The sequence below is a fragment of the Hyperolius riggenbachi genome, chromosome 11, assembly GCF_040937935.1.
Source record: "Hyperolius riggenbachi isolate aHypRig1 chromosome 11, aHypRig1.pri, whole genome shotgun sequence".
NCBI classification, from domain to species: Eukaryota; Metazoa; Chordata; class Amphibia; order Anura; family Hyperoliidae; genus Hyperolius; species Hyperolius riggenbachi.
The window spans coordinates 134,832,057-134,855,683 of record NC_090656.1 but is presented as its reverse complement, the minus strand read 5'-3'; the positions used below and the strand labels follow the sequence as shown (position 1 = coordinate 134,855,683).

General features: G+C 45.8%; 1 protein-coding gene across 1 annotated transcript in view; it reads left to right on the top strand.

Moving 5' to 3' along the window:
* Positions 1–23,627, top strand: part of TM7SF2 (transmembrane 7 superfamily member 2) — a 74,709-nt gene that overhangs the window by 13,851 nt on the left and 37,231 nt on the right. The window contains exons 2-3 of the mRNA XM_068259993.1: positions 22,347–22,445; positions 22,534–22,730. Of these exons, the coding sequence (XP_068116094.1) occupies positions 22,388–22,445; positions 22,534–22,730 (255 nt within the window). The 5' untranslated portion in view covers positions 22,347–22,387. The remainder of the gene's footprint in view (positions 1–22,346; positions 22,446–22,533; positions 22,731–23,627) is intronic.

The window sequence follows — 23,627 nt, the reverse complement described above, 5'->3', positions numbered from 1 at the left end:
CACTACTATTACTCATACATTGCCATGTGGATTTTGTTTCCATCATTTTAATAGAAGGCTACCGTAATATTGTGCACATTTGTACTTAATTCTGCTTTAGTACTGTTATCGTAAAGCAGGCATGTCTAAAGTGCAGTACGGTGGCCAAATGTGGCCCGCTGAACCTTTTCTAGCGGTCCCCAAAGCTCTCTACAGTTGATAATTCAATGCAGCCTTCAGGCTGTCACTGCGGTACCACATGCAGGGACCTCCATTTGTTGCCGCACTGCCTCTCTCTTTGCTCACCTGTAGGTTATCAGTCACCACCACATTAGTAGCAGCCACTGATTAGCAGCTGCCACTGTGCCACCAGTAGCAACGGCCACTGATTAGCAGCTGCTACTGTGCCACCAGTAGCAACGGCCACTGATTAGCAGCTGCCACTGTGCTAACTGCACACGGTGTATGGCTTATTTGTCATGGAAATATTTTGGCAAGATGTCACAGGCATAGTATACCTAAAGGCAATCAGCAAAAATAGTGTTTCATTTCATTCGTTTGGCTCCGTAGCACTCTCAAGAACGGCGATATGGCCCTTGGCCTAAAAAGTTTGGAAACCCTTGCCTTAAAGGATACTGAGCTAAAATGTAACAGTTAAGTGCAAGCGCCTGGGCACGAGAGCGCAATTGTGAGAGGCATGCGGACGCCCATGCGCAGAAGCCTGCACCCACAGCTGTGGTCTTCGATCTTACAGATGGGCTGGCGGCACACTGCACTAGGGACCACATGGTCAGCGGAACTGCGAGGGACCACACAGACTGCTAGAGGCTGGAAGAAACCTAAGGTAAGTAAAGATTAACTTTTACATTTCAGCTCGATTGTCCTTAAGGGCCCTTTTCCACTAGCGCAGAAACCGGTCAGAATCCTCTGAGTTTTCCTGCAGGCAAATTGCACGCGGAAACTGCTATAGGAAATAATGGCGCTGCTGGCCGAATCGCTTGCCCTAGCAATTCGGCCGACATTGCCATCCGTTTCCATGCAGAAGGCAGCGAATCCCATAGCAATGCATGGCACGGCTCCTGGGATTTGTCGGAGTACCCGCAGACCAGGAAGTGCCGCCAGGGGCGCCTTTACCGGCTGTCACTACAAGCGGGTGCCTGAGGCGGCATGAAGAGAGGGAGGCGCCGGGCACGCTGCTGCGGAGGGTGGTTTGACTGTGTGCGGCTGATCGCCGCTATTAAAATCAGCTGCTTGTCGGCGGCGATCGTGGTTTATTTACACCACGTGGTCGTGGTGCTCTGCCGCTTATATGCACGCCCCCCTCCCCACCCGCCCAGGCCCAGCCAATAGAGTAGCTGGAAAGTCTCGGTGGATAGTCCCGCCCACTCCACCTCCTCCAAATCGCCTTGCCCGCCCACCACCCCTCTCCCTAGCAGCAGCCGCAGTTTGTTTACTGTGTGTGTGTGTGCGATGCCACCTCTAACTCCGCCCCCTGCCTGAAGGCAGCGTGACTCTCCTGGCTGGCGCCGCATGGATGGGAGGACAGGAAGATTGCACGGCTACTGTGTCTGTGCCCCCTGCTGAGCCCCCCCTTGGCCGGCCCGGCCTTGCATATGTACTGCTCTCTCTCTCCCCCTCCCGGACCCCCCAAACAAGTGGCTGCATTAGGAGTGCTGTGCTGAGGCAGCTTAAGGTAAGCCCATGCCCATAGTAGGCTAAAGTTGTGATCACTTCTTGCTGCTGCATTAATAAAAAAAAAAAAGTGGACCTGAACTCTTGCACAGGACAGAAGGAAAACTTGGAGAGATGCACCCTGTATGTATTTAGATTTAGCCTGTTTCATGCCCCCTCATTTATTACTAATCGCAAGTTGTAATTTGACCCTCCCTGTGTCACCTGACTGCCATGCCATGGCAGATAAGCTCATTAGAAAGCACAGGATGTTAACAATAGGTATGTTTGCATGAAAGCAGGAAGTAGAAAAAGTGATGATTTATTTTAAGATTTGTATCAGCTGTAACAAAGAAATGTTTTTTTTAAAGTGTACCAGAGACGAGCAGCGTCTTTGGTACAATACTTACAGTAGGCTTCCTTAAACACGTTAGGGCTGCTCGTCCCTTGCCATTTCCCTGGGTGACTCCAGTCACCCATAATTGTCCCCGAAAGCCTGGCCGAGTTGCGCTCAGTCACACATGTGCGGCCCTTCCAGGTGCGCTCCTGTCCCTGGGCGGGATCGGTGCTTGCGCAGTACAAGTACAGGGACGGGAGCACGCCTGGCCGAGCCACACATGCACGATGGAGTGCAGCCAGGCTTTCGGGGACAACTGCAGGTGACAGGAGTCACCCAGTGAGATGGCGAGGGACGAGCAGCCCTAACGGAGCTTAAAGGAGTTATCCGGCCAAAAAAAAGAAAATAAACGCTACTTACCGGGGGCTTCCTCCAGCCCCAAGTGTCAGGAACCGGCCCGCGGCACGCCTGCGTATACGGTTCCCGACTGCGGGTTTGACCAGATTAAGCGGGGAGCAGCCTTATTTAAGCTACAAACAAGGCTGGAACCCCTCAAACACTTCTCACTGCCACCACTAGCTGTTCGCTAGACACTTCCACTCTGCTGTCGAGTCCTCAGCGCGCACTCCGCGTTTTCGTATCTGGGTCAGCTTTGCGCTTAGGCCAAATACGGGAACGCCACGCACCCACACCCACACACAGTTGCAATCTTACACTGTCGTGAAGCAAAGACCCACTAACAGTCGTTCCGAACGATACTATTAGCTACTCGCACTGGCGTTGTTCGTACGTTGGGTCAGCTGCGCGCTTAGGCCAACGTATGACAAACGCCCCCACACACAATGCAATTACTATTTCCTACGGTAGTGTTGCTCAAGCGTACAATTAGGCATGAACTTATACACGGTTACACTTCAGTCTCTTCTAGGCTATGAGGGTTAGTTTAGTACGGCAGAAGTCAAACTTATTAAATAATAATTTAATATTCTAGAAAAACATAGAACAGTGCAAAACTGAATATATACAAAAAGATTACAAAAAAACAAAGTAAAAATAGTTACAAGATAAAATGTACAAAGATAACACACAAAGCGATTTTGCTTACCAAAATAAAGGGATCCCGATAGAAGAATCGTGGACTTTGGTGTGGACGGACACAGTCTGGCTAGACCAGGAGTTCACTAGCTTGGGCCAGGAGACCGGCTGCCACTACCGTCAGAAGAGAACTGCTTTGAGGTAGCTGTCCCCTGGTTTTTATAATGAAATATTCGCCTCGAGGCTGTAAGCCTGTGTGGACGGGGGGGAAGCTGGATTTAATTACATCCTCAGTCATAATTGGATTTCCAGAGATCCAACATCCACTATAGTCCACACACCCAACAAAAGACTTCCTTAGCCCAATTTCCCCAGGTTACAATGTCTTTACATCAAGAGATTGTTAAATGAGGCTTTTCAACTCCACCAATAATTCAATTTCCACAGGTAGAAAATGGTATCAAAAGGACTTCACCTCTTCAATAATTTCCAGTAGGCTGTCAAATACATTTCAAACATTCAGGTGTCAGCTTCCCCCTGCCCCCAAGACTCTAGCAGGCTTGCCTTGTCCCAATGGCTGACACCAGACTCAAAAGCCATGCCGACCAGCCTATTCTTCCTCAATTGGCAGGTAATTAGCAGTAGACACAGTTTCCCCTGCTGGACAATGGGGCAGAGGTAATGGACATCTACATACAGAATTACATTAGACAGACTTCAGTTTACTCTGGCCAGGTGACCAATTACTCCCAAGCCCAATACACATCTGAGGCATTATTCAGACAACATGGTCTGACCACCTGTATAGGCTTCACAGCAACTGTCTAATTAAGGGTTTCCTCATTAGAAGCAGACAATGATAGGTAATTTACACTTTATACGGAATTCCAGGAAGACTGGCTAACAGACAATCCCATATGTTACAGTCAAAAAATGAAGGAAATATGTTCCTGTTATCCTTAATATCATCAGCACCTCAATATATCTCCACACCTCCGCCGTTAACTTGGTGCAAGGCAGATGATCTTCCCAGATCATCCTGCCAGCACCTACACTGTTGGTTCTGCTTGACGGGACAGCCCATCAGCATTCCCATGATTGCTCCCCTTCCCGATAGCGCTGGCAGGTGATTCTAACGAATCATCCTGCCAAAGCCTACATTGACGGCCTGGCCGGGTGGGGAAACCCTTTAGCATCCTCAGGAGGGTTCCCCACCTGTCAGTTAGCTCCAAGCTACACGACTGGAAAGCTAGGTCAGGTTGCTGCAATGTGTCGTTGCCCTTGGCAACCTGACGTAACCAACCAGGGGAATGCGTGTCAGTGACGACCGTGAATTCGTGACCATAAAGACAGTGCTGCATCTGGGGAAGGGTCCCCACAGTCGCTACACGCACTCTCTCTATAGTGGCAGGACCTATCTCTCGGTCCCTTTGGGGAACGATTATCTGCCGGTCTGTCTCCTCCACTTCAGACAGCTCAGAGGGAATAACTTCCCAGGACCCTCTCAGCCCGCCCCTCCCAGCTGGTGACCTGCTGGCTAGCCCCCTGAGCTCTTCCAGGCTGCTGTCAAATCGAACCGCCCCAGAGAGCTCAGTGCTGCCTATCACACATTCCAGGAAGGCTGCAAACGGAGAGGCTCCTGGGCCCTCCGGGCCAGGTTCCGAATTGGATGTGGCTGACCCAGCAACATTTGCCACTTCGGTGGACAGTCCCTCTGCTGTAGACCCGCTAGCACTGCGGGTTACCACTGCAGCTGAGGGAGTGCCCACATTATACACATCATGAATCACATCACATTTGGTCTTAAAAACATCTGAAGGGGAAAGATCTGGCCTGGTGCCGTCTGCCCCTTCAGTGGGCAATCCATCTGCTGCAGCCCAGCGAGCCCGGCTGGTTACTCCTGCAGCCGACGGAGTGTCCACCTGACACACAGCATTATGTAGCACAACACATATGACATCAGCATTATCCATCTTACACATATTGACATTTAGAACATTACATTCCACATCAACATTATCTGCTGCATTATACCCAGTGCTACCCAGCACTTCACAAGTAGCATCACTAGTTCTTGCATCGATCGCCTCGATAGTCCATGCGTCATAAAGGACATCATCAGTTTCTGCATTCTCCGGATCAACATGTCCCACTCCAGGCCTAGGCACTGGAGAATCACTAGGGCTGGCTCCTAGCAAACAGTCCATAGCCCCTGGGGCCTCACTAGCACTCCCTACTTGCACAGCATTATCAAACAGTACCTTGCACGAGTCCTGAACTTCTGCTGGGGATGCAGGCCCCACAGGGTTTGGATTAGGCTCATACCGGGCCACTAACCGTCCCAGGTCAGTACCCAGCAAAACGTTGGTAGGGATTTTGTCTGTTACCCCAACTTCTCTCAATCCGCTGCCGGCCCCCCAATTCAGGTGGACCAAGGCGGTGGGTATGGCTGGGGTGACACCCCCAATTTCTCGGACAGCAATCATTTTCCCAGGTATGTACTGCTCCGGGTTCACAAGCTGGGGATGTATGAGAGTCACTTCTGCTCCAGTGTCTCTCAGCCCAGTGGCAACTGTACCCCCAACCGTGACAAGCTGCAGATTCTCTGCATAGCCAGTGGCATTCCTGGTAGCACACAAAGCCGTTGGGACTTCACTGGCGTTTGAGGCCTCACTGGATTTTGGGGCCTCCCTCTTCCTCTCTGGGCAAGTCGTGCTGATATGACCCACCCTGTCACATACAAAGCATTTCCGAGTGTCAGGTTGCTTGAATCCAGGAGACAGCGGTGCTTGCCTCCTCTGGGTGCTGGGTGAAACAGGTTTAGCAATCTGTTCTCCTCTCCAGCTGGGCGTAGTAGTCCTCCGGGACTCAGGTGCTCTATGGGCGGTGTAGGCATCGGCCATTTCCGCAGCCTCATCCACTGTCTTTGGTTCTCGATCCAGCACAAACAGCCGGACCTCAACAGGACAGGTGTGTAGGAACTGGTCTTTTATCATCAGCTCCTGCAGGGCATCCAAGGTTTTAACTGACAGTCCTTTTAGCCACTGCTGGAAGGCAGTGCGCAGGTTGCAAGCATGATCCAGGTAGCTGTCATTAGGACCTCGCTGCACTGTCCTGAAACGTTTGCGATACACCTCTGGCGTGAGGTGGTATCGCGCAGTGATGGCTTTCTTAATTGCCTCAAAGTCTGTTTCTTCCTCCTGGGGGAGACTCACAAATGCCTCCAGGGCCTTGCCTCTCAGCCCTGGTGTGAGGTATCTTGCCCACTGCTCACGGGGCACCCCATACTGCCGACAAGTCCTTTCAAACCCCTGTAGGAAAGTGTCTATGTCAGAGTCCTTGTCCATAGCGGGGAACTTATCCAGGGGGATTCTGTGGACTCGCTCACCTTCGCGTTCTGCGGGTCCAGCAGACCGGTTCTGCTGCTGAAGTTTAGCCAGCTCCAGCTGGTGTTGCCGTTCAGCACTTTCCCTCTCGGCCTGGTGTCGCTGTGCAGCTTGTTCCCTCTCGGCCTGGAGTCGCTGTGCCGCTTGTTCCCTCTCGGCCTGGAGTCGCTGTGCCGCTTGTTCCTTCTCTGCCTGTCGGTGCAGTAGGATCAGCTTTAGGCGCAGTTCAGGATCAGCCGAGTTCAGTAGCTGTAGATCAGCTTCCAGAGATGTCATCTCCGTGTTCGGTGGATCATCCAGGACATCGTCTCCACTCGCATCCTGTAGCGGGAGCGATTCCTCCTCTGGCATGTCGTGAGCTGCATCCGCTGACGTTGAAGCACGGGCTTGCTCTGCCTCATCATGCTCCTCGAGGGCACGAACCAACTGCTCCTTAGTCTGGCCGCTCACCGTCTCGATGCCTTTGTGCTCACACAGGTGGAGTAGCATCTCTTTATTTTGCCTTGCATAGCTGGATGCTTTCTGAGCCATCGTGTTGCAAAAAATAAAAAGAAAAAAAAAAGGGGGGGGGGGAGGGAAAGCAAACACCAAGTGTGTATCTTTGAACAAAAAAAAAAAAAAAAAAGTATATAGATTCTGCACTGAGTAGACTTCTGTAGGCTAGTTACTTCTAGCAAGCTTCCAGCCTTTAGTACTCAGAATAGCGAGCTAAACTGCGTACTAATGTACTAAACGATGCCACCACTGCCAGCCAATTATGTCAGGAACCGGCCCGCGGCACGCCTGCGTATACGGTTCCCGACTGCGGGTTTGACCAGATTAAGCGGGGAGCAGCCTTATTTAAGCTACAAACAAGGCTGGAACCCCTCAAACACTTCTCACTGCCACCACTAGCTGTTCGCTAGACACTTCCACTCTGCTGTCGAGTCCTCAGCGCGCACTCCGCGTTTTCGTATCTGGGTCAGCTTTGCGCTTAGGCCAAATACGGGAACGCCACGCACCCACACCCACACACAGTTGCAATCTTACACTGTCGTGAAGCAAAGACCCACTAACAGTCGTTCCGAACGATACTATTAGCTACTCGCACTGGCGTTGTTCGTACGTTGGGTCAGCTGCGCGCTTAGGCCAACGTATGACAAACGCCCCCACACACAATGCAATTACTATTTCCTACGGTAGTGTTGCTCAAGCGTACAATTAGGCATGAACTTATACACGGTTACACTTCAGTCTCTTCTAGGCTATGAGGGTTAGTTTAGTACGGCAGAAGTCAAACTTATTAAATAATAATTTAATATTCTAGAAAAACATAGAACAGTGCAAAACTGAATATATACAAAAAGATTACAAAAAAACAAAGTAAAAATAGTTACAAGATAAAATGTACAAAGATAACACACAAAGCGATTTTGCTTACCAAAATAAAGGGATCCCGATAGAAGAATCGTGGACTTTGGTGTGGACGGACACAGTCTGGCTAGACCAGGAGTTCACTAGCTTGGGCCAGGAGACCGGCTGCCACTACCGTCAGAAGAGAACTGCTTTGAGGTAGCTGTCCCCTGGTTTTTATAATGAAATATTCGCCTCGAGGCTGTAAGCCTGTGTGGACGGGGGGGAAGCTGGATTTAATTACATCCTCAGTCATAATTGGATTTCCAGAGATCCAACATCCACTATAGTCCACACACCCAACAAAAGACTTCCTTAGCCCAATTTCCCCAGGTTACAATGTCTTTACATCAAGAGATTGTTAAATGAGGCTTTTCAACTCCACCAATAATTCAATTTCCACAGGTAGAAAATGGTATCAAAAGGACTTCACCTCTTCAATAATTTCCAGTAGGCTGTCAAATACATTTCAAACATTCAGGTGTCAGCTTCCCCCTGCCCCCAAGACTCTAGCAGGCTTGCCTTGTCCCAATGGCTGACACCAGACTCAAAAGCCGACCAGCCTATTCTTCCTCAATTGGCAGGTAATTAGCAGTAGACACAGTTTCCCCTGCTGGACAATGGGGCAGAGGTAATGGACATCTACATACAGAATTACATTAGACAGACTTCAGTTTACTCTGGCCAGGTGACCAATTACTCCCAAGCCCAATACACATCTGAGGCATTATTCAGACAACATGGTCTGACCACCTGTATAGGCTTCACAGCAACTGTCTAATTAAGGGTTTCCTCATTAGAAGCAGACAATGATAGGTAATTTACACTTTATACGGAATTCCAGGAAGACTGGCTAACAGACAATCCCATATGTTACAGTCAAAAAATGAAGGAAATATGTTCCTGTTATCCTTAATATCATCAGCACCTCAATATATCTCCACACCAAGCTCCCAGCATTCCCTCGCCGCAGCTCTGTCCCGGTCCCCAGCGATGACGTCAGGCCGGCCTCCAGGTTGGCCTGTACTGCACCTGCGCGAGCGGCGCTGTCAATCACTGCCACGTGGAGCGGACTGCGCAGGCACAGAACTACTGCGCCGTCCGCTCCGGCCCACGTGGCGGTGATTGACAGCGACGTTTGCGCAGGCGAGCGGCTGCGGGCAGAGCTGCGGCGAGGGACATGCTGGGCGCTTGGGGCTGGAGGAAGCCCCCGGTAAGTAGCGTTTATTTTCTTATTTTTGCCCGGATAACTCCTTTAAGGAATCCCCAGGTAAGTATGGAACTTGGGACGCTTCTCATCTCAGGTTCAATGTAAAAATTATTATGCTGTTGCCTATCTTTAAGAGCAGAGAGGACATTCTGAGTTCAGGTCCACTTTAAAGTGTACCAGAGATCACGGTTTATAAAGTTTTTTTTTTTTACTTACCCTGGGTTTCCTCCACCCCCATAAGCACGGTTCTTCCCTCGCCATCCTCCCGCAGTCCTCTGTTTTAGCGATAATCAGCTCCGGCATTTGGCTCAGTGATGTCTGCCGGGGTCTTCTGCGCATACACAGAAGGTCAGCACTGATTACCGCTGAACAGAGGGCAATGGGAGGATGACGAGGGATTCATCCATGCTTATGGGGCTGGAGGAAGCCCCAGGTAAGTAAAAAATGTTGTAATTCGTGATCTCTGGGGTCACTTTAAAGGAGAACTGTAGTGAGAGGTATATAGAGGCTGCCATATTACGGTAATTTCCTTTTAAGCAATACCAGTTGCCTGGTTATCCTGCTGATCATCTACGTCTAATACTTTTTGCCCTAGACCCTGAACAAGCATGCAGCAAATCAGGTGTTTCTGACATTTTTGTCAGATCTGACACGATTAGCTGCATGCTTGTTTCTGGTGTGATTTTGCAGGCAGATAGCTTAGCAGGGCTGCCAGGTAACTGGTGTTGCTTAAACAGAAATCAATATGGCAGCCTCCATATACCTCTCACTACAGTTCTCCTTTAAATGCTATTGTAAACAAACAGTCCCAGGATGTGTGATGCTGGGAATACACAATAAGATTTTTCAGATTTACTGTCCGATCGATTTCCATTCACTTCTATGAGAAATCGATCAAAAAAACGATTGAAAATATAGTATAATATTGTGTGTGTGTGTGTGTGTGTGGGGGGGGGGGGGGGGGGGTGTTTCATGTGGCTGAAGACTGGGGGGGGGGCGCCACAGGTTTTCTCGCCTGGAGTGACAAAATGGCTAGAGGCGCCCCTGAGTGCCGCCGCACGTCTCGCAGCCACGTGCGGCAGCTAGAGGAAATGTATGTATGTGTCCACATGATTGTGCATTATTTTAATTACCGTAAACTCTCTGATCACAAACGCTCACAACCAGAGGTATAAATATCACTTTAAGAGCCTGGCTCTCCGGCCTACCATCAACTGGATCACATAAAACTATTCTCAGATATGGAATCATTTTTTGTAGGGAGACTGAGACTATTTCTGCACAGGCAGGAGATCTAGAACTCTACAAAGAATACGAGAAAAAACAAACAAACGTGTTTACATTTCCATCAGGCGGAAACCCCCATAACGTGCAGCTACAAAATCTGTGTGATAGCTTTGTCATCTCTACCAAGGTAACAGACAATGGGGGTCACTTCAGTGATTGTGGCCAGGCACCAACCAATACATACAAGAAAGTGAGAGACAATTGCCAGACAGTGCCTACAAAACACTGGACCATGACCCCAACCAGATATTCTCTAAACAACTAAAGGATCTAAAATGATGAAATGTATCTTCTCTACCTAGCCATCCACATTCAGAACTTAGCAGTGCAGTAACAAGATTCACAGGTTACTTCTATGCGCTGTCAGGAAACCCTGGCAGACCCACCAGATGTTTTATCATGCTAAATTCCTCTACTTTGCCCTATAGCTCACTCCCTTCACATACAAATCAGAGGCTAAAGATACCATGTATTATCATTCACAGATGTCAAGGACATGAAGTGTAGGGCAAAGGTTTCTGCTTATGGTATGGTAAATATAAATTATAGTATTTATATGACTCAATTTAATACATTTTCTCCTGGGTTTTCTGACAGATCTTTTCACATCTTATTAATAAAATGCATTTTAGTCCACAACATTTAAAATAAGTTGGTCCAAGGTAACTTAATTTGACCTTACTTTATCTTGCGTACTATTTTTTACTTTGTTATACTTGTTACATGTAAAATAGTTTTTGTAGATAAGATGAGGAAACTTTGGTGAAGTTTATTGAACCTGGGCCATAGAAGTTCTGGTGCAATGTCATCTATTTCAAAACTATTTTTTACCTTGGAAAAAAGACAACTGAGAAGGGGATCTGGTTAATGTGTATAATACAACAGATGGTAATAAAAAAGCTTGACAGATGAGCGTTTTGTCCCTAAGCTTGTACAAAGGACTAGGGGACATGCCCTGTGTATGGAGGGAAAATGTTTTTGCTATCTATTTAGAAAGGGGTTCGCTGGGGCTCACAGGAGCATTTTTGGATGCAGTTTGTGCTTTCAAGGAATGACTGGTGATTCCCAAAGCACTAGGCTAATGAAAGCTTATGGGTGTGATTCCACTACAGCAATTGCAACTAGCTGAAATCATAATCGTGGTGCCTGCAGCATTTTTGGAGTGGTTGCATTCACGGATCACAGGGCCCAAAATCACATTCCCTGAAATCGCTCTAGAAACTGCTTGCAATGCGATTTCTAGTGGATCCCAAACCTAAGAGTGGTTGAAATGTGGAATATTTTACCACAGAAAGTAGTTACGGCAAATTCTAAATCTGCATTTAAAGAGGGCATGGATGCTTTCCTTGCATTGTAGGGAATCTTAGCTGTAATTCCCGGTGGTGTTGATCCAGTGATTTTATCTGATTGCCATCTGAAAGAATTTTTTTTCCATTTTAATGCTTATTGGCCCAAGCCGTGTTTTTGCCTTTCTCTGGATCAATTCTCTGGGGTTCAGTACAGTGTTGTGCATTTTTTTTCTAGTTTAATTTACTTGATAGGGGGATGTCTCCTTTTATTTTAACCAAACTAACGATGTAACTATATTTCTCTCTTAAGTTAAAGAGAACCTTATGTGACCTAATGGCATGAGTTTAACTCACCTGAGGCTTATTCCAGCCCCCTGAAGTCCTTCTGGTCCCTCGCTGTCTTCCCGGGCTGCTGTTTTCTGCTGCTGTGCCCCTTTGAAAATATTGCACAGCCTCGTCTTTGCTCACTTCCCTGGGAGTGTTTTACGCATGCGCAGTTGCAAACTTTACAAACTGTGCATGCACAGAACATTTCCGGCTACACGCAGTAGCCCTTGACAGTGCTCAGGTGTAAAGCTTTCACAGGGGCATAGCAGGGAAAAGCAGCAGCTCCGGGAGGAGAGGGAGGGACCTGAAGGACTACAGGGGGCTGGCATAAGCTCCAGGTAAGTTAAACTCCACACCTTTGTTATATATATATATATATATATATATATATATATATATATATATATATATATATATATATATATATATATATATATATATATATATATAGTGGTTTGCAAAAGTATTCGGCCCCCTTGAAGTTTTCCACATTTTGTCATATTACTGCCACAAACATGAATCAATTTTTATTGGAATTCCACGTGAAAGACCAACACAAAGTGGTGTACACGTGAGAAGTGGAATGAAAATCATACATGATTCCAAGCATTAAAAAAAAAACAAAAAAACTGCAAAGTGGGGTGTGCGTAATTATTCTATTCTATAGTTATATGCACTCAGCCCCCTTTGGTCTGAGTGCATTCAGTTGCCCATAGACATTGCCTGATGAGTGCTAATGACTAAATAGAGTGCACCTGTGTGTAATCTAATGTCAGTACAAATACAGCTGCTCTGTGACGTCCTCAGAGGTTGTCTAAGAGAATATTGGGAGCAACAATACCATAAAGTCCAAAGAACACACTAGACAGGTCAGGGATACAGATATTGAGAAATTTAAAGTGGGCTTAGGCTACAAAAAGATTTCCAAAGCCTTGAACATCCCACGGAGCACTGTTCAAGCGATCATTCAGAAATGGAAGTAGTATGGCACAACTAAACCTACCAAGACAAGGCCGTCCACCTAAACTCACAGGCCGAACAAGGAGAGCGCTGATCAGATATGCAGTCAAGAGGCCCATGGTGACTGGATGAGCTGCAGAGATCTACAGCTCAGGTGGGGTAATCTGTCCATAGGACAACTATTAGTCGTGCACTGCACAAAGTTGGCCTTTATGGAAGAGTGGCAAGAAGAAAGCCATTGTTAACAGAAAAGCATAAGAAGTCCCGTTTGCAGTTTGCCACAAGCCATGTGGGGGACACAGCAAACATGTGAAAGAAGGTGCTCTGGTCAGATGAGACCAAAATGGAACTTGTTGGCCAAAATGCTATGTGTGGCGGAAAACTAACACTGCACATCACTCTGAACACACGATCCCCACTGTCAAATATTGTGGTGGCAGCATCATGCTCTGGGGGTGCTTCTCTTCAGCAGGGACAGGGAAGCTGGTCAGAGTTGATGGGAAGATGGATCAGGGGAGGACTGGGACCTTTTGGCCTGGGGGGAAAACACAAACCAGAGGCCCGTTTTCACTGCAGCCCCAGCCCAAATGACATCACACACGTACCCCACGTGCTATATGCCGGTAGTCACGTGGGAAATACAGCAAGGACACTCGAGGGATAGCGTGACAGGTAAAGTATAAATGTACTGGCACCGGGGGGCACATAATACATTTTGAGTTACAACGGTCAGGATTTCTATCTCTTACACAAGTCCTGCAAGCAGCCCTTCTGGAGTCTAGGGACTGTCGAAAACTTTTCAACCTAGACAATATCTTATGTAGTTGTGCACATGCAGTTAAAAATGGTGAGAGACCAGACAGATTTTTTTCCCACGGACCCTGCAGGCAAGCCTCTGCTCTGTATCATGCTGTGTATATTTACTAGCTTGCCGCCCTGCAATTGCTCTGTAATTGGGCGTTTATTTCCCTCATTCAGCCTAGTGTTTCACATTGCCTTATACAAAAACCTGAATTTATCAGACACAGTGCCAGCCCTAAATCATTAAATGAGAGGCAGCCTGGGGGAAATCTCCCCCCTTCCCCCCTGGCCAGTTCTCCCCTGAGATGGATGGAGCCAAATACAGGGCAATCTTGGAAGAAAAGCTCTTGGAGTCTGCAAAAGACTTGAGACTGGGGTAGAGGTTCACCTTCCAGCAGGACAATGACCCTAAACATAAAGCCAGGGCAACAATGGAATGGTTTAAAACAAAACATATACATGTGTTAGAATGGCCCAGTCAAAGTCCAGACCAAAATTAATCGAGAATCTGTGGCAAGATCTGAAAACTGCTGTTCACAAACGCTGTCCATCTAATCTGACTGAGCTGGAGCTGTTTTGCAAAGGAGAATGGGCAAGGATTTCAGTCTGTAGATGTGCAAAGCTGGTAGAGACATACCCTAAAAGACTGGCAGCTGTAATTGCAGCAAAAGGTGGTTCTACAAAGTATTGACTCAGGGGGCTGAATAATTCCGCACACCCACTTTGCAGTTATTTAAAAAAAAAAAATGTTTGAAATCATGTATGATTTTGTTCCACTTCTCACGTGTACACCGATTTGTATTGGTCTTTCATGTGGAATTCCAATAAAATTGATTCATGTTTGTGGCAGTAATATGACAAAATGTGGAAAACTTCAAGGGGGCAGAATACTTAAGCAACCCACTGTATATATTAGGCGACCTAAGCCTGTTTAAAAACGGGCTCTAGGTCTGTCACCACCGCATGTCAGCGCGCACACGCCCGCCCACCCCTTGGCCCTGTCCTCCCCTGCAAGCCGCGCATCACTCCCCCTCAGTGTCTCTGCGTCCCTGCACATGCGCACTACGGAAACACACACAGGGACACGGGACACAGAGACACGGGATTTATTAGGTAGGATATCATATAAGTATGGTTGCACTACACTCTATTTAGCAGAGCTAAAGAAGGATAGATAAAAAAAACAATATATAATTAACACAATAAATATTTAATGTGAGCATTACCCCCTGCTCCATAGTGTAGCACAACTGTATATGATTAAAAAATAAACAAATTAACTATTAAAGTGGGGTGAAACTCCATATTAACTGACATTATTAAAATGAATCATCCAATAAGAATTTAGTTTACCTATCCTACTGTTTTTAGTGTTCAATGTCAGATTAAGAGACGTGATATGAAAAAAGAAAATAATATTTCTGCTGGTTTCCATCTTTACTGTTTTTCTTCTTCTTTTTTTTTTTTTTTTTATTCAAATTTTTATAGAGAAGTAAAAGCTTATAACAAAATGTACTGCAGAGTAATAAAGCCGTTGAATAATGTAAACACTCATTATCAGATAAAACAATTATGATACATAATGCAGGGGAATACCAGGGTATCCAATATCACAGCATCTATATAGAATTATCAGAAAGGCATGGTTGTAGGAATACTCATATTCCCAAACACACAACCAGACCACATATAGATAGTCCTGGGGTATAAAAATTACCAGATAACTTCTCAAGAGGTTTTTTTTATGAGTATTATTTGAGAAAGATACCCATAGGGTAGAAAGAGAAAAAGAAGAGAAAAGAGGGAAAAGGAAGAAAGAAGAATTTTGGAAAATTTAAGATACTTAAGGAAATTTTCCTTTCCTGGTGCAATTCCATGGCAGCATACTATGGTTTTTTTAAACAGGTTACAGGCCCGCCCCTTAACCCCATTGGACATACTAACTATAAAATGATTGAGGAAGCATAGACCACCATTCTTGTAACTATCGTCCTCCCATCTGGGTGGGTTCGTATGCTGCCATGGAATTGCACCAGGAAAGGAAAATTTCCTTAGGTAAGTATCTTAAATTTTCCAAATTCCCTGGTGCTTCCATGGCAGCATACTATGGGATTTAACTATCCACAAATCTCAGAGGGAGGGGTAAACATAATAATCATTAAGCAATAGTAGCAGTAGTAATAATAGAACGACCCACAGCCACTGTAGAAAGAACAGACGGGTCAACCCTATAGTGGTCTATAAATGTGTTGCTCGATTTCCAGCCTGCGGCCTTGCAGATGGAGACTAAAGAGACTCCCGCCAGTGCAGCCCAGGAAGATGCTATACCCCTGGTTGAGTGGGCCGCGGCATGGAGAGGAGGAGGTAGTCCCTTGGAATTATAAGCATTACATATAGTCCTCTGAATCCATGTGGCAATAGTCCTCGTAGTGGCCTCTCTACCCTTCCTGTAACCAACCGGAACAAGCAAAAGACGTTGAGAAAGTCTAAACGGTTGGGATAACTTCAAGTATTGTTTCAATATTGAAACTATGTCCAGTGGATGAGGAGTAGAAGGATCCCCTTCATTAAAGAAAGCTGGAAGAGTCCACTCATTATCAAGGTGAAAAACTGTGACCACTTTGGGAAGGAATTCTAGAACTGGTCTTAAAACTACCCTATCGTGATAGAACACAATGTACGGGTCAGAGGCTCCCAAAGCATTCAGTTCCGACACCCTTCTTGCGGACGTGATTGCTAGTAGGAAGGCTAATTTGTATGTTAGATTAGTGAAGGAACAAACTTCCAATGGACAAAAAGGAGCAGACCTTAGATAGTCCAATACAATTGGCAAATCCCATTTCGGGTAGAAGTTTCTTTTCGGTGGTTTCAGTTTTAAAGCGGCTTTTAGGAACTGTTTGACCACTGGATTCATTGCCCATCTTTGTCCAGAAAGAGAGGAGAGAGCCGTGACCTGCACCTTCAGGGTATTGTAACTTAGCCCCATCTCTAGACCCGCTTGGAGAAAGTCTAATACATTAGACACTGAAGCTGACACAGGGTCAAAGTTAGATTTTGAAGCATATTCCACAAATTTCTCCCAAACTTTCTTGTACACCATATTAGTAGATGGTTTCCTCGCTTTCAGAAGAGTGTCGACTACTGCCTGTGAACACCCTAGGTTTGCAAACCTCTGCCCTTCAACATCCATGCTGCTAGATGAAGTTTGCCTGGATCCGGATGAAGAAATTGTCCTTGTGCCAGCAAGGTGGGAGAGCTCTTGAGAAACAGCGGCTGTGAATGGGCCAACTGTAACAGAAGCGGAAACCAAAGTCTGTTTGGCCAATAAGGTAAAACTGCCAGAACCGTTGCCTTCTCCACCATTGTTTTGCGTAGGAAGCGAAATATTAGGGGAACCGGCGGGAAGGCATATAGCAGGACCGGTGGCCATGGTTGGGATAATGCATCCACTGCGAGGGCTGTCGGTGAAGGAAAGCGGGAGAAAAACTGATGCACTTTCTTGTTGTATGTTGAGGCAAAAAGGTCTAGCTGTGGTTTCCCAAAGGTTTGACATATTAGATGAAACGCTTTCTGATTGAGAGACCATTCGTTGTTGTCTACCACATTCCTTGATAGGAAATCCGCTTTGGTATTCAGATGACCAGGAATGTGAACTGCCTTGAGAAGTGACAAATTTTCCTCCGCCCAATTCAACAGTAGAGCTGCTTCTTGAGAAAGAATTTGACTGTGTGTTCCACCCTGATGTTGGATATATGCTACTGTGGTTGAATTGTCCGTTCTTATACAAACTGACTTCCCTCGAAGATGGTGAATGAATGCTTCGAGGCCTAGACGGGCTGCTCTCAATTCTAAGAAGTTCGAATTCTTTGCAACAGGCTGACATGGCCACTGAGCTTGCACCACTTGATTCTGGCACCATGCACCCTAACCGAAGAGACTGGCGTCTGTGGTGACATACACCCATTCCACTGGAAGAAGTGAAAAGCCTCTTTGTAGGTGATCTATCTGTGTCCACCAAAGAAGTGAAAGTTTCATTTGTGGTAGCATTCTTATCGGTTGGTGCATATCCTTTCTGTTCCATTGAAGCAGAAAGGGCAGTTGGAAACCTCTCATATGAGCATGTGCCCAGCGCACCATCGGTATCGTTGCAGATAGTGTCCCCAAGAGTTGAAGGCATTGTTTGGCCGAGAAGTAAACTGCTGTACGAGCATTCTGAACCCACTGGAGAATCGATGGAATCTTTGTTGTGGGAAGAGACACAGTATTGTCGTTTGTGTTGAAATATGCTCCCAGGTAAACCATGGTCCGGGTAGGTGATACCTGACTTTTTTGAGTGTTGATTACCCAACCTAAAGTTTTCAGGAGTAGTAGGGCCGATTTTGTGTCCGATAATAGCTTCTCTCGGGATGTTGATACTATCAGAATATCGTCCAGGTAGTGAAATATGCGGATTCCATCCTGCCTGAGCAGAGCTATTGGAGCTTGAAGCACTTTGGAGAAAGTCCTCGGAGAAGTTGACAGACCGAAGGGGAGTGCCACAAACTGTAGGTGCAAATCTTGAAGAACAAATCTCAGGTACCGAGAAAACTAAGGGTGTATTGGAATATGAAAGTAGGCGTCCTTTAGATCTATGGAGATCATGAATTCGTTTGGTTGAATAGAAAGAATTATCGACTGAAGTGACTCCATTTTGAATCTTGGGAGAAGAATGTGCTTGTTTAATCTCTTCAGATCTATCACAGGCCTCCAATCCCCGGACTTCTTTGCAACTAAAAAGAGAGGTGAATAGACGCCTTTGCCCCTCTGTGAGGGTGGAACCTCCTGCACTGCGTTCTGTTGCACCAATTGTTTTACATACTGAAGAAGACATGATCTCTTTTCTTTTGAAACGGGAAGGTGTGTCGGAATGAGGATGTTTCCTGGAACAGATTTGAACTCCCACTTGTGACCGTGGGTTATGGTCGACAGGACCCAAGGGTTTGAGACCTTGTCCGCCCACACTCGAGCAAAGGAACTTAGCCTCGCACCGACAGGTGGAGTGTGGGCGGACAAGGCCTCAAAAGGACTTCCCCTGAGTCTGACGACTGGTTGAAGTAGGCTTTGCTGATTTTGGAACAGATGATTGAGCCCCTTGCCACCTTCTCTGATATTCTTTTCCAGGTTTATACGATTTGATATTCCTGAACTTTTGAAACTGCGGCCTCTGTGCAAAGCGTTGCTTCCTAGTTCTTCTGTCCTGGGGAATGTCACCTGATCTTCCTCCAGTTTTCCTGGAGATTGCTGAGTCCAGCTTTTCCCCAAAGAGAGCTTTTCCATTAAAGGGGATCTTCACCCATGTTTGCTTTGAGGTCGAGTCAGCATTCCACGACCGTAACCAGAGAGCTCTCCTGGCCGTTACAGTACCCAACATTGCCCTCGAAGAGGCTCGGACTCCGTCTATGGCCGCCTCTCCAACGAAGTCCGAAGCGATCTTGAGGTCCTCTAATGCTGAGACCACTTGATCTACATCGGCTCCCGACTTAACCGCTTCCTCTATATTATTGGTCCAGATTTTCATCGCCCGCGACAAAGAAGTAAGGGCAATAGACGTCTTACAGGCAGCTCCTGCATTTAAATAGGTTTTTCTCAGGTCGTTTTCCATTTTTCGATCCAAAGGCTCCTTGAATGCCACCGAGTCCTCCAAAGGAAGAGTCACGTGTTTCGCTAAGTTTGCCACAGAGGCATCCACTGATGGAGCAGACAGTAAAGGATGGCCGTCAGAGTCTTTTAACGAATAAAGTTTTGACCATCTATTTGAAAAAGATGTTTTCCCTTCTACTTTCTTCCATTCTTCCTCCATAATTCCTTTAATTTCCTTCATGAGGGGAAACGTAGGTCCCACTTTGGCTAACTGCGGATAGTATTTTCCAACCTCTATGGATTCCTCATCTGGATCAGACCACTGTATTGACTCTTTTATTGCTTTAATTAGTGGTTCAACTAATGAGAATTGGAAAGAAATAGGTTCTTCAGAGTCTGAATTAGAGTCTTCCGACACTTGAATGTCTATTGGGCATGACCCAGTTGTCTCAGTCGCATGGGAAGTTGATGGATTTTGAGGTATCACAGAATTGGATCCTGATGCATTGATCGACACTTGGGCAGATATTTCCTCTTTCACTGCTTGCCTGATCAACTGCAGTACTCTGGACGAGTCTTCTGAGGGGTTAGTAGTGTTCTCCTGCAAGCATCGTTCACACACTATTTTCCCCGGCATTGTTTTCCTGCCACACATCCAGCAATCAGCAGCACGTGGTTTAGGTGGGGACTGTCTCCTTGGAGGAGTGGGCGAACGACTCCTAGACCTTGACCTTGATCTGTAATAAGGCTGAGGCGTTGTCCGTCGCGACTTTGATTGACTTTTCCTGGAAGACCGATATGATGAGCTTGATTGGTAATTTCCTGACGCTTCTTTGGAACGTTGTCCACTCGACGTCTTAGGTCTAGAAGGGCTAAGAAGAATACTAATTAGTATTCAATAAAGCCATTGACCCTCCTTTTTTTTTTTTTTTTTTTTAAACAGGTAACTTTCATAGTACCTTCGATCATCCTTCCGATCTTTCGTGCCCCCCATCAGGGTAAAGTGTTTGCTGCAAGTGCATACGAAGAAAGAAGAGATTTAGGCCATATAAACAAAAGAAACAGATTTTTTTTTTTTTTTTTTCATAAGATTGCTGCCATAGTTGAAATAAAATTACCTATAATAGCAATATTAGAAAGGCTGAATATATATATCCTGCAGCGCGCCAGGTAAGTATCCAGCGCAGGCAGAAGAAGTTCCTGGAAGGCTTTCCCAGCAACCTATACGGAAGCTTAAGAAAAAGCAACCTTCCAGGCTGAGTGCAGCCGTTTAAATACCTGTGGAGCGTCTGAGCATGCTCAGACGCTCCCTGCCCACAAGCAAAATGGCCGCCGCCACGCGCAAGAAGGGCGGAAGGGGAGGAACGGAGCAGAGAGAGAAAAACTCCCAACATCCTCGCGCGCGAGAAGACGCCACAGCGTACTGTGCGGCGTCCTCCAACAGCCACACACAGCTCTAATCCCTCTCGCGCACTCACCGGCAAAACCGCCGACTACCCGCCGCTGCAGCCCCTTCAGAAGGACTGGACCTGGCCACTTCAGATGCCCCAGAACCTGGAGCGAGGAAACAGAAAGATGAGGCACAGAACGAACTTAGAGAAGAAAGAAAGAAAAGGTAAAGCATGCAGCATGGCACTCATAGCCTGTTTTTAACAGGCATAGACTTCCGGGATCGGAGCCGGCCCTCACTGAAGTGCATTTAGCACCTACTGGAGTCCTCCACAGGGAAAGGGATAAACCCTGCAGGATGGCTAAATTCAGGAAACAAATATGTCCATAGGGAAGGGAGGACAAAGAAAAAAAGAATGGTGGTCTATGCTTCCTCAATCATTTTATAGTTAGTATGTCCAATGGGGTTAAGGGGCGGGCCTGTAACCTGTTTAAAAAAACCATAGTATGCTGCCATGGAAGCACCAGGGAAAGTAAAAAGAAGAAGAGACGAGTGTCTGGGCTGAATCCTAATTTAGGAGATCATAGAAACCAAATAAACCTGGGGACCTGTGGGCCTAAAATTAAATCTCAATTAACCATGCTCAACCTACAAATAATGGAGATCGGTTTTTCTTCTTTTTAACCCAGCCCAGTGTTCACTTACTGCTTATTTTGCAGATTACAATCCCTCCCACAGCAAAAATAACCTAGGTTTACATAACTATGTAAACTCCTTTAAATGGATGGGGGATTGAATTACCTTCTGGTCATAGGCCTGGTGCACACCAAAAACCGCAAGCAGATCCGCAAAACGCTAGCGTTTTTAGCTGCGTTTTTTCATCTTATTTTGAAGCGTTTTGCTAGCGTTTTGCGGTTTTGTGCTGCGGTTTTTGGTACAGCAGATTACAGATATTGTTACAGTAAAGCTGTTACTGAACAGCTTCTGTAACAAAAACGCCTTGCAAACCGCTCTGATGTAGCATTTTTAAGAGCGGTTTGCGTTTTTCCTATACTTTACAATGAGGCAGAAATGCCTCCGCAATCCAAAATCTGCAGCAGCCCGGGAATATGCGTTTCTGCAAAACGCCTCCCGCTCTGGTGTGCACCAACCCATTGAAATACATTACCCTAGCGTTTCCACATCCGCAATCGGATCTGAAAACGCGACCGAACCGCTCTGGTGTGCACTAGGGCTAGGCCATAGTGTCTTCTTATCTGTAGTGGGAAGTTTCTGTTATTTGCATTTTGAGATAAGCATGTTACTGTACCTAAACAACAACAAAAAAGACTTCCCACAATCCTGCACAGTTTAGCAAAGGCACACAGACCAGGTAAAAAAGAGGGGTTTACATTTATATCTGGGGCACTAACAATTTTTAGGCTTTTTATTTATTTTTATTTTTTTTGGGATGTCACAATCCACTTTAAGCCTTATGAACCCTCTCTTCCATTTCTCGGACAATGTAACTGTCCTGATGCTTTCAATGTGTGTCTGTTTTTGATTTACACTTTATTTTTTTTTATCACAGACTGTCTCAAACTGTGTAAGTGTTGTTCGTGTTCATGGTTAATGTTAATATACAGTATATTTTACTAATTTTATATATATTTTTTTTATATAGAGATAATATCTGTCATTGGAAATACTCTAGTTGTGAAAAACATGATGGACAAGATAAAAACGCCGCGTACAAAGGAATTTGAATTTGGAGGATCTCTGGGTAAGACTGGATAGACTGGTTTTAGGTGAAGGGCTGAAAATGGGAATATCATGTTACACTCTTACAACTGTGTTTTATTATTGTCTAGGGGCCCTAGCGCTTCTTTTCCTGTTACCTGGGACTGTGCTATACCTCCTGGTAACCTGTAACAGTGATGATACCAGTGTGCTGCGTCTGCCTGGACCTTTCCCTGACCTGGAGTCTCTATGGAACCCATCTGCTCTCATACTATTGCTGTGCTGGGTGGCTCTGCAGGCAGTACTGTACATGCTGCCTATGGGAACGGTAACTTATTTCTCTATTTGTAATCAAAGAAACACACACACACTCACTCTGTAAGGAATTTTCTCCATTTTAGGGTTGTTGTTCACTGGCTGCGATACGCTTTAAAAAGCAGATTGCAGCCGTTTTGCTGATCGTTAGGGCACCACGATTTACATGTAAATGGTGGTGCTCATTTCCCACTAGTGCACAATGCTTTTTCCCCGCACACAATCACTGGCTTGCTCGATTCTTGCCACCATCATGCGCCATTCCCGGCGGCTATACGGGGCAATCGCTGCTAGTGGAAATTGCTATGCTAATAACAATGGAAAAGGGATCTTAACCATTTCAGCCCGCGGGGATTTTTCACCTTATGCATCAGAGCAATTTTCACCTCCCATTCATTTGCTAATAACTTTATCACTACTTATCACAATTTATTGATCTATATCTTGTTTTTTCCGCCACTAATTAGGCTTTCTTTGGGTGGTACATTTTGCTAAGAATTATTTTTTTATAAATGCATTTTTACAGAATTAATTAGAAAAAAATGAAAAAAAATCATTATTTCTCAGTTTTCGGCCATTATAGCTTTAAAGTAATCCACGCTACCATAATTAAAACCTATGTATTTTATTTGCCCATTTGTCTCGGTTATGACACCATTTACATTTTGTCTTTTTCACAATGTTTGGCGCCAATATTTTATTTGGAAATAAAGGTGCATTTTTTCCGTTTTGCGTCCATCACTATTTACAAGCTTATAATTTTAACAATGTTCGTAGTATGCCCCCTTCAAATGCATATTTAGAAAGTTCAGACCCTTAGGTAACTATTTGTTTTTGTTTTTTTTAATCGTAATTTTTTTTTTCCATTAAAAATTTTATTTGGGTAATATTTTGGTGTGGGAAATATACA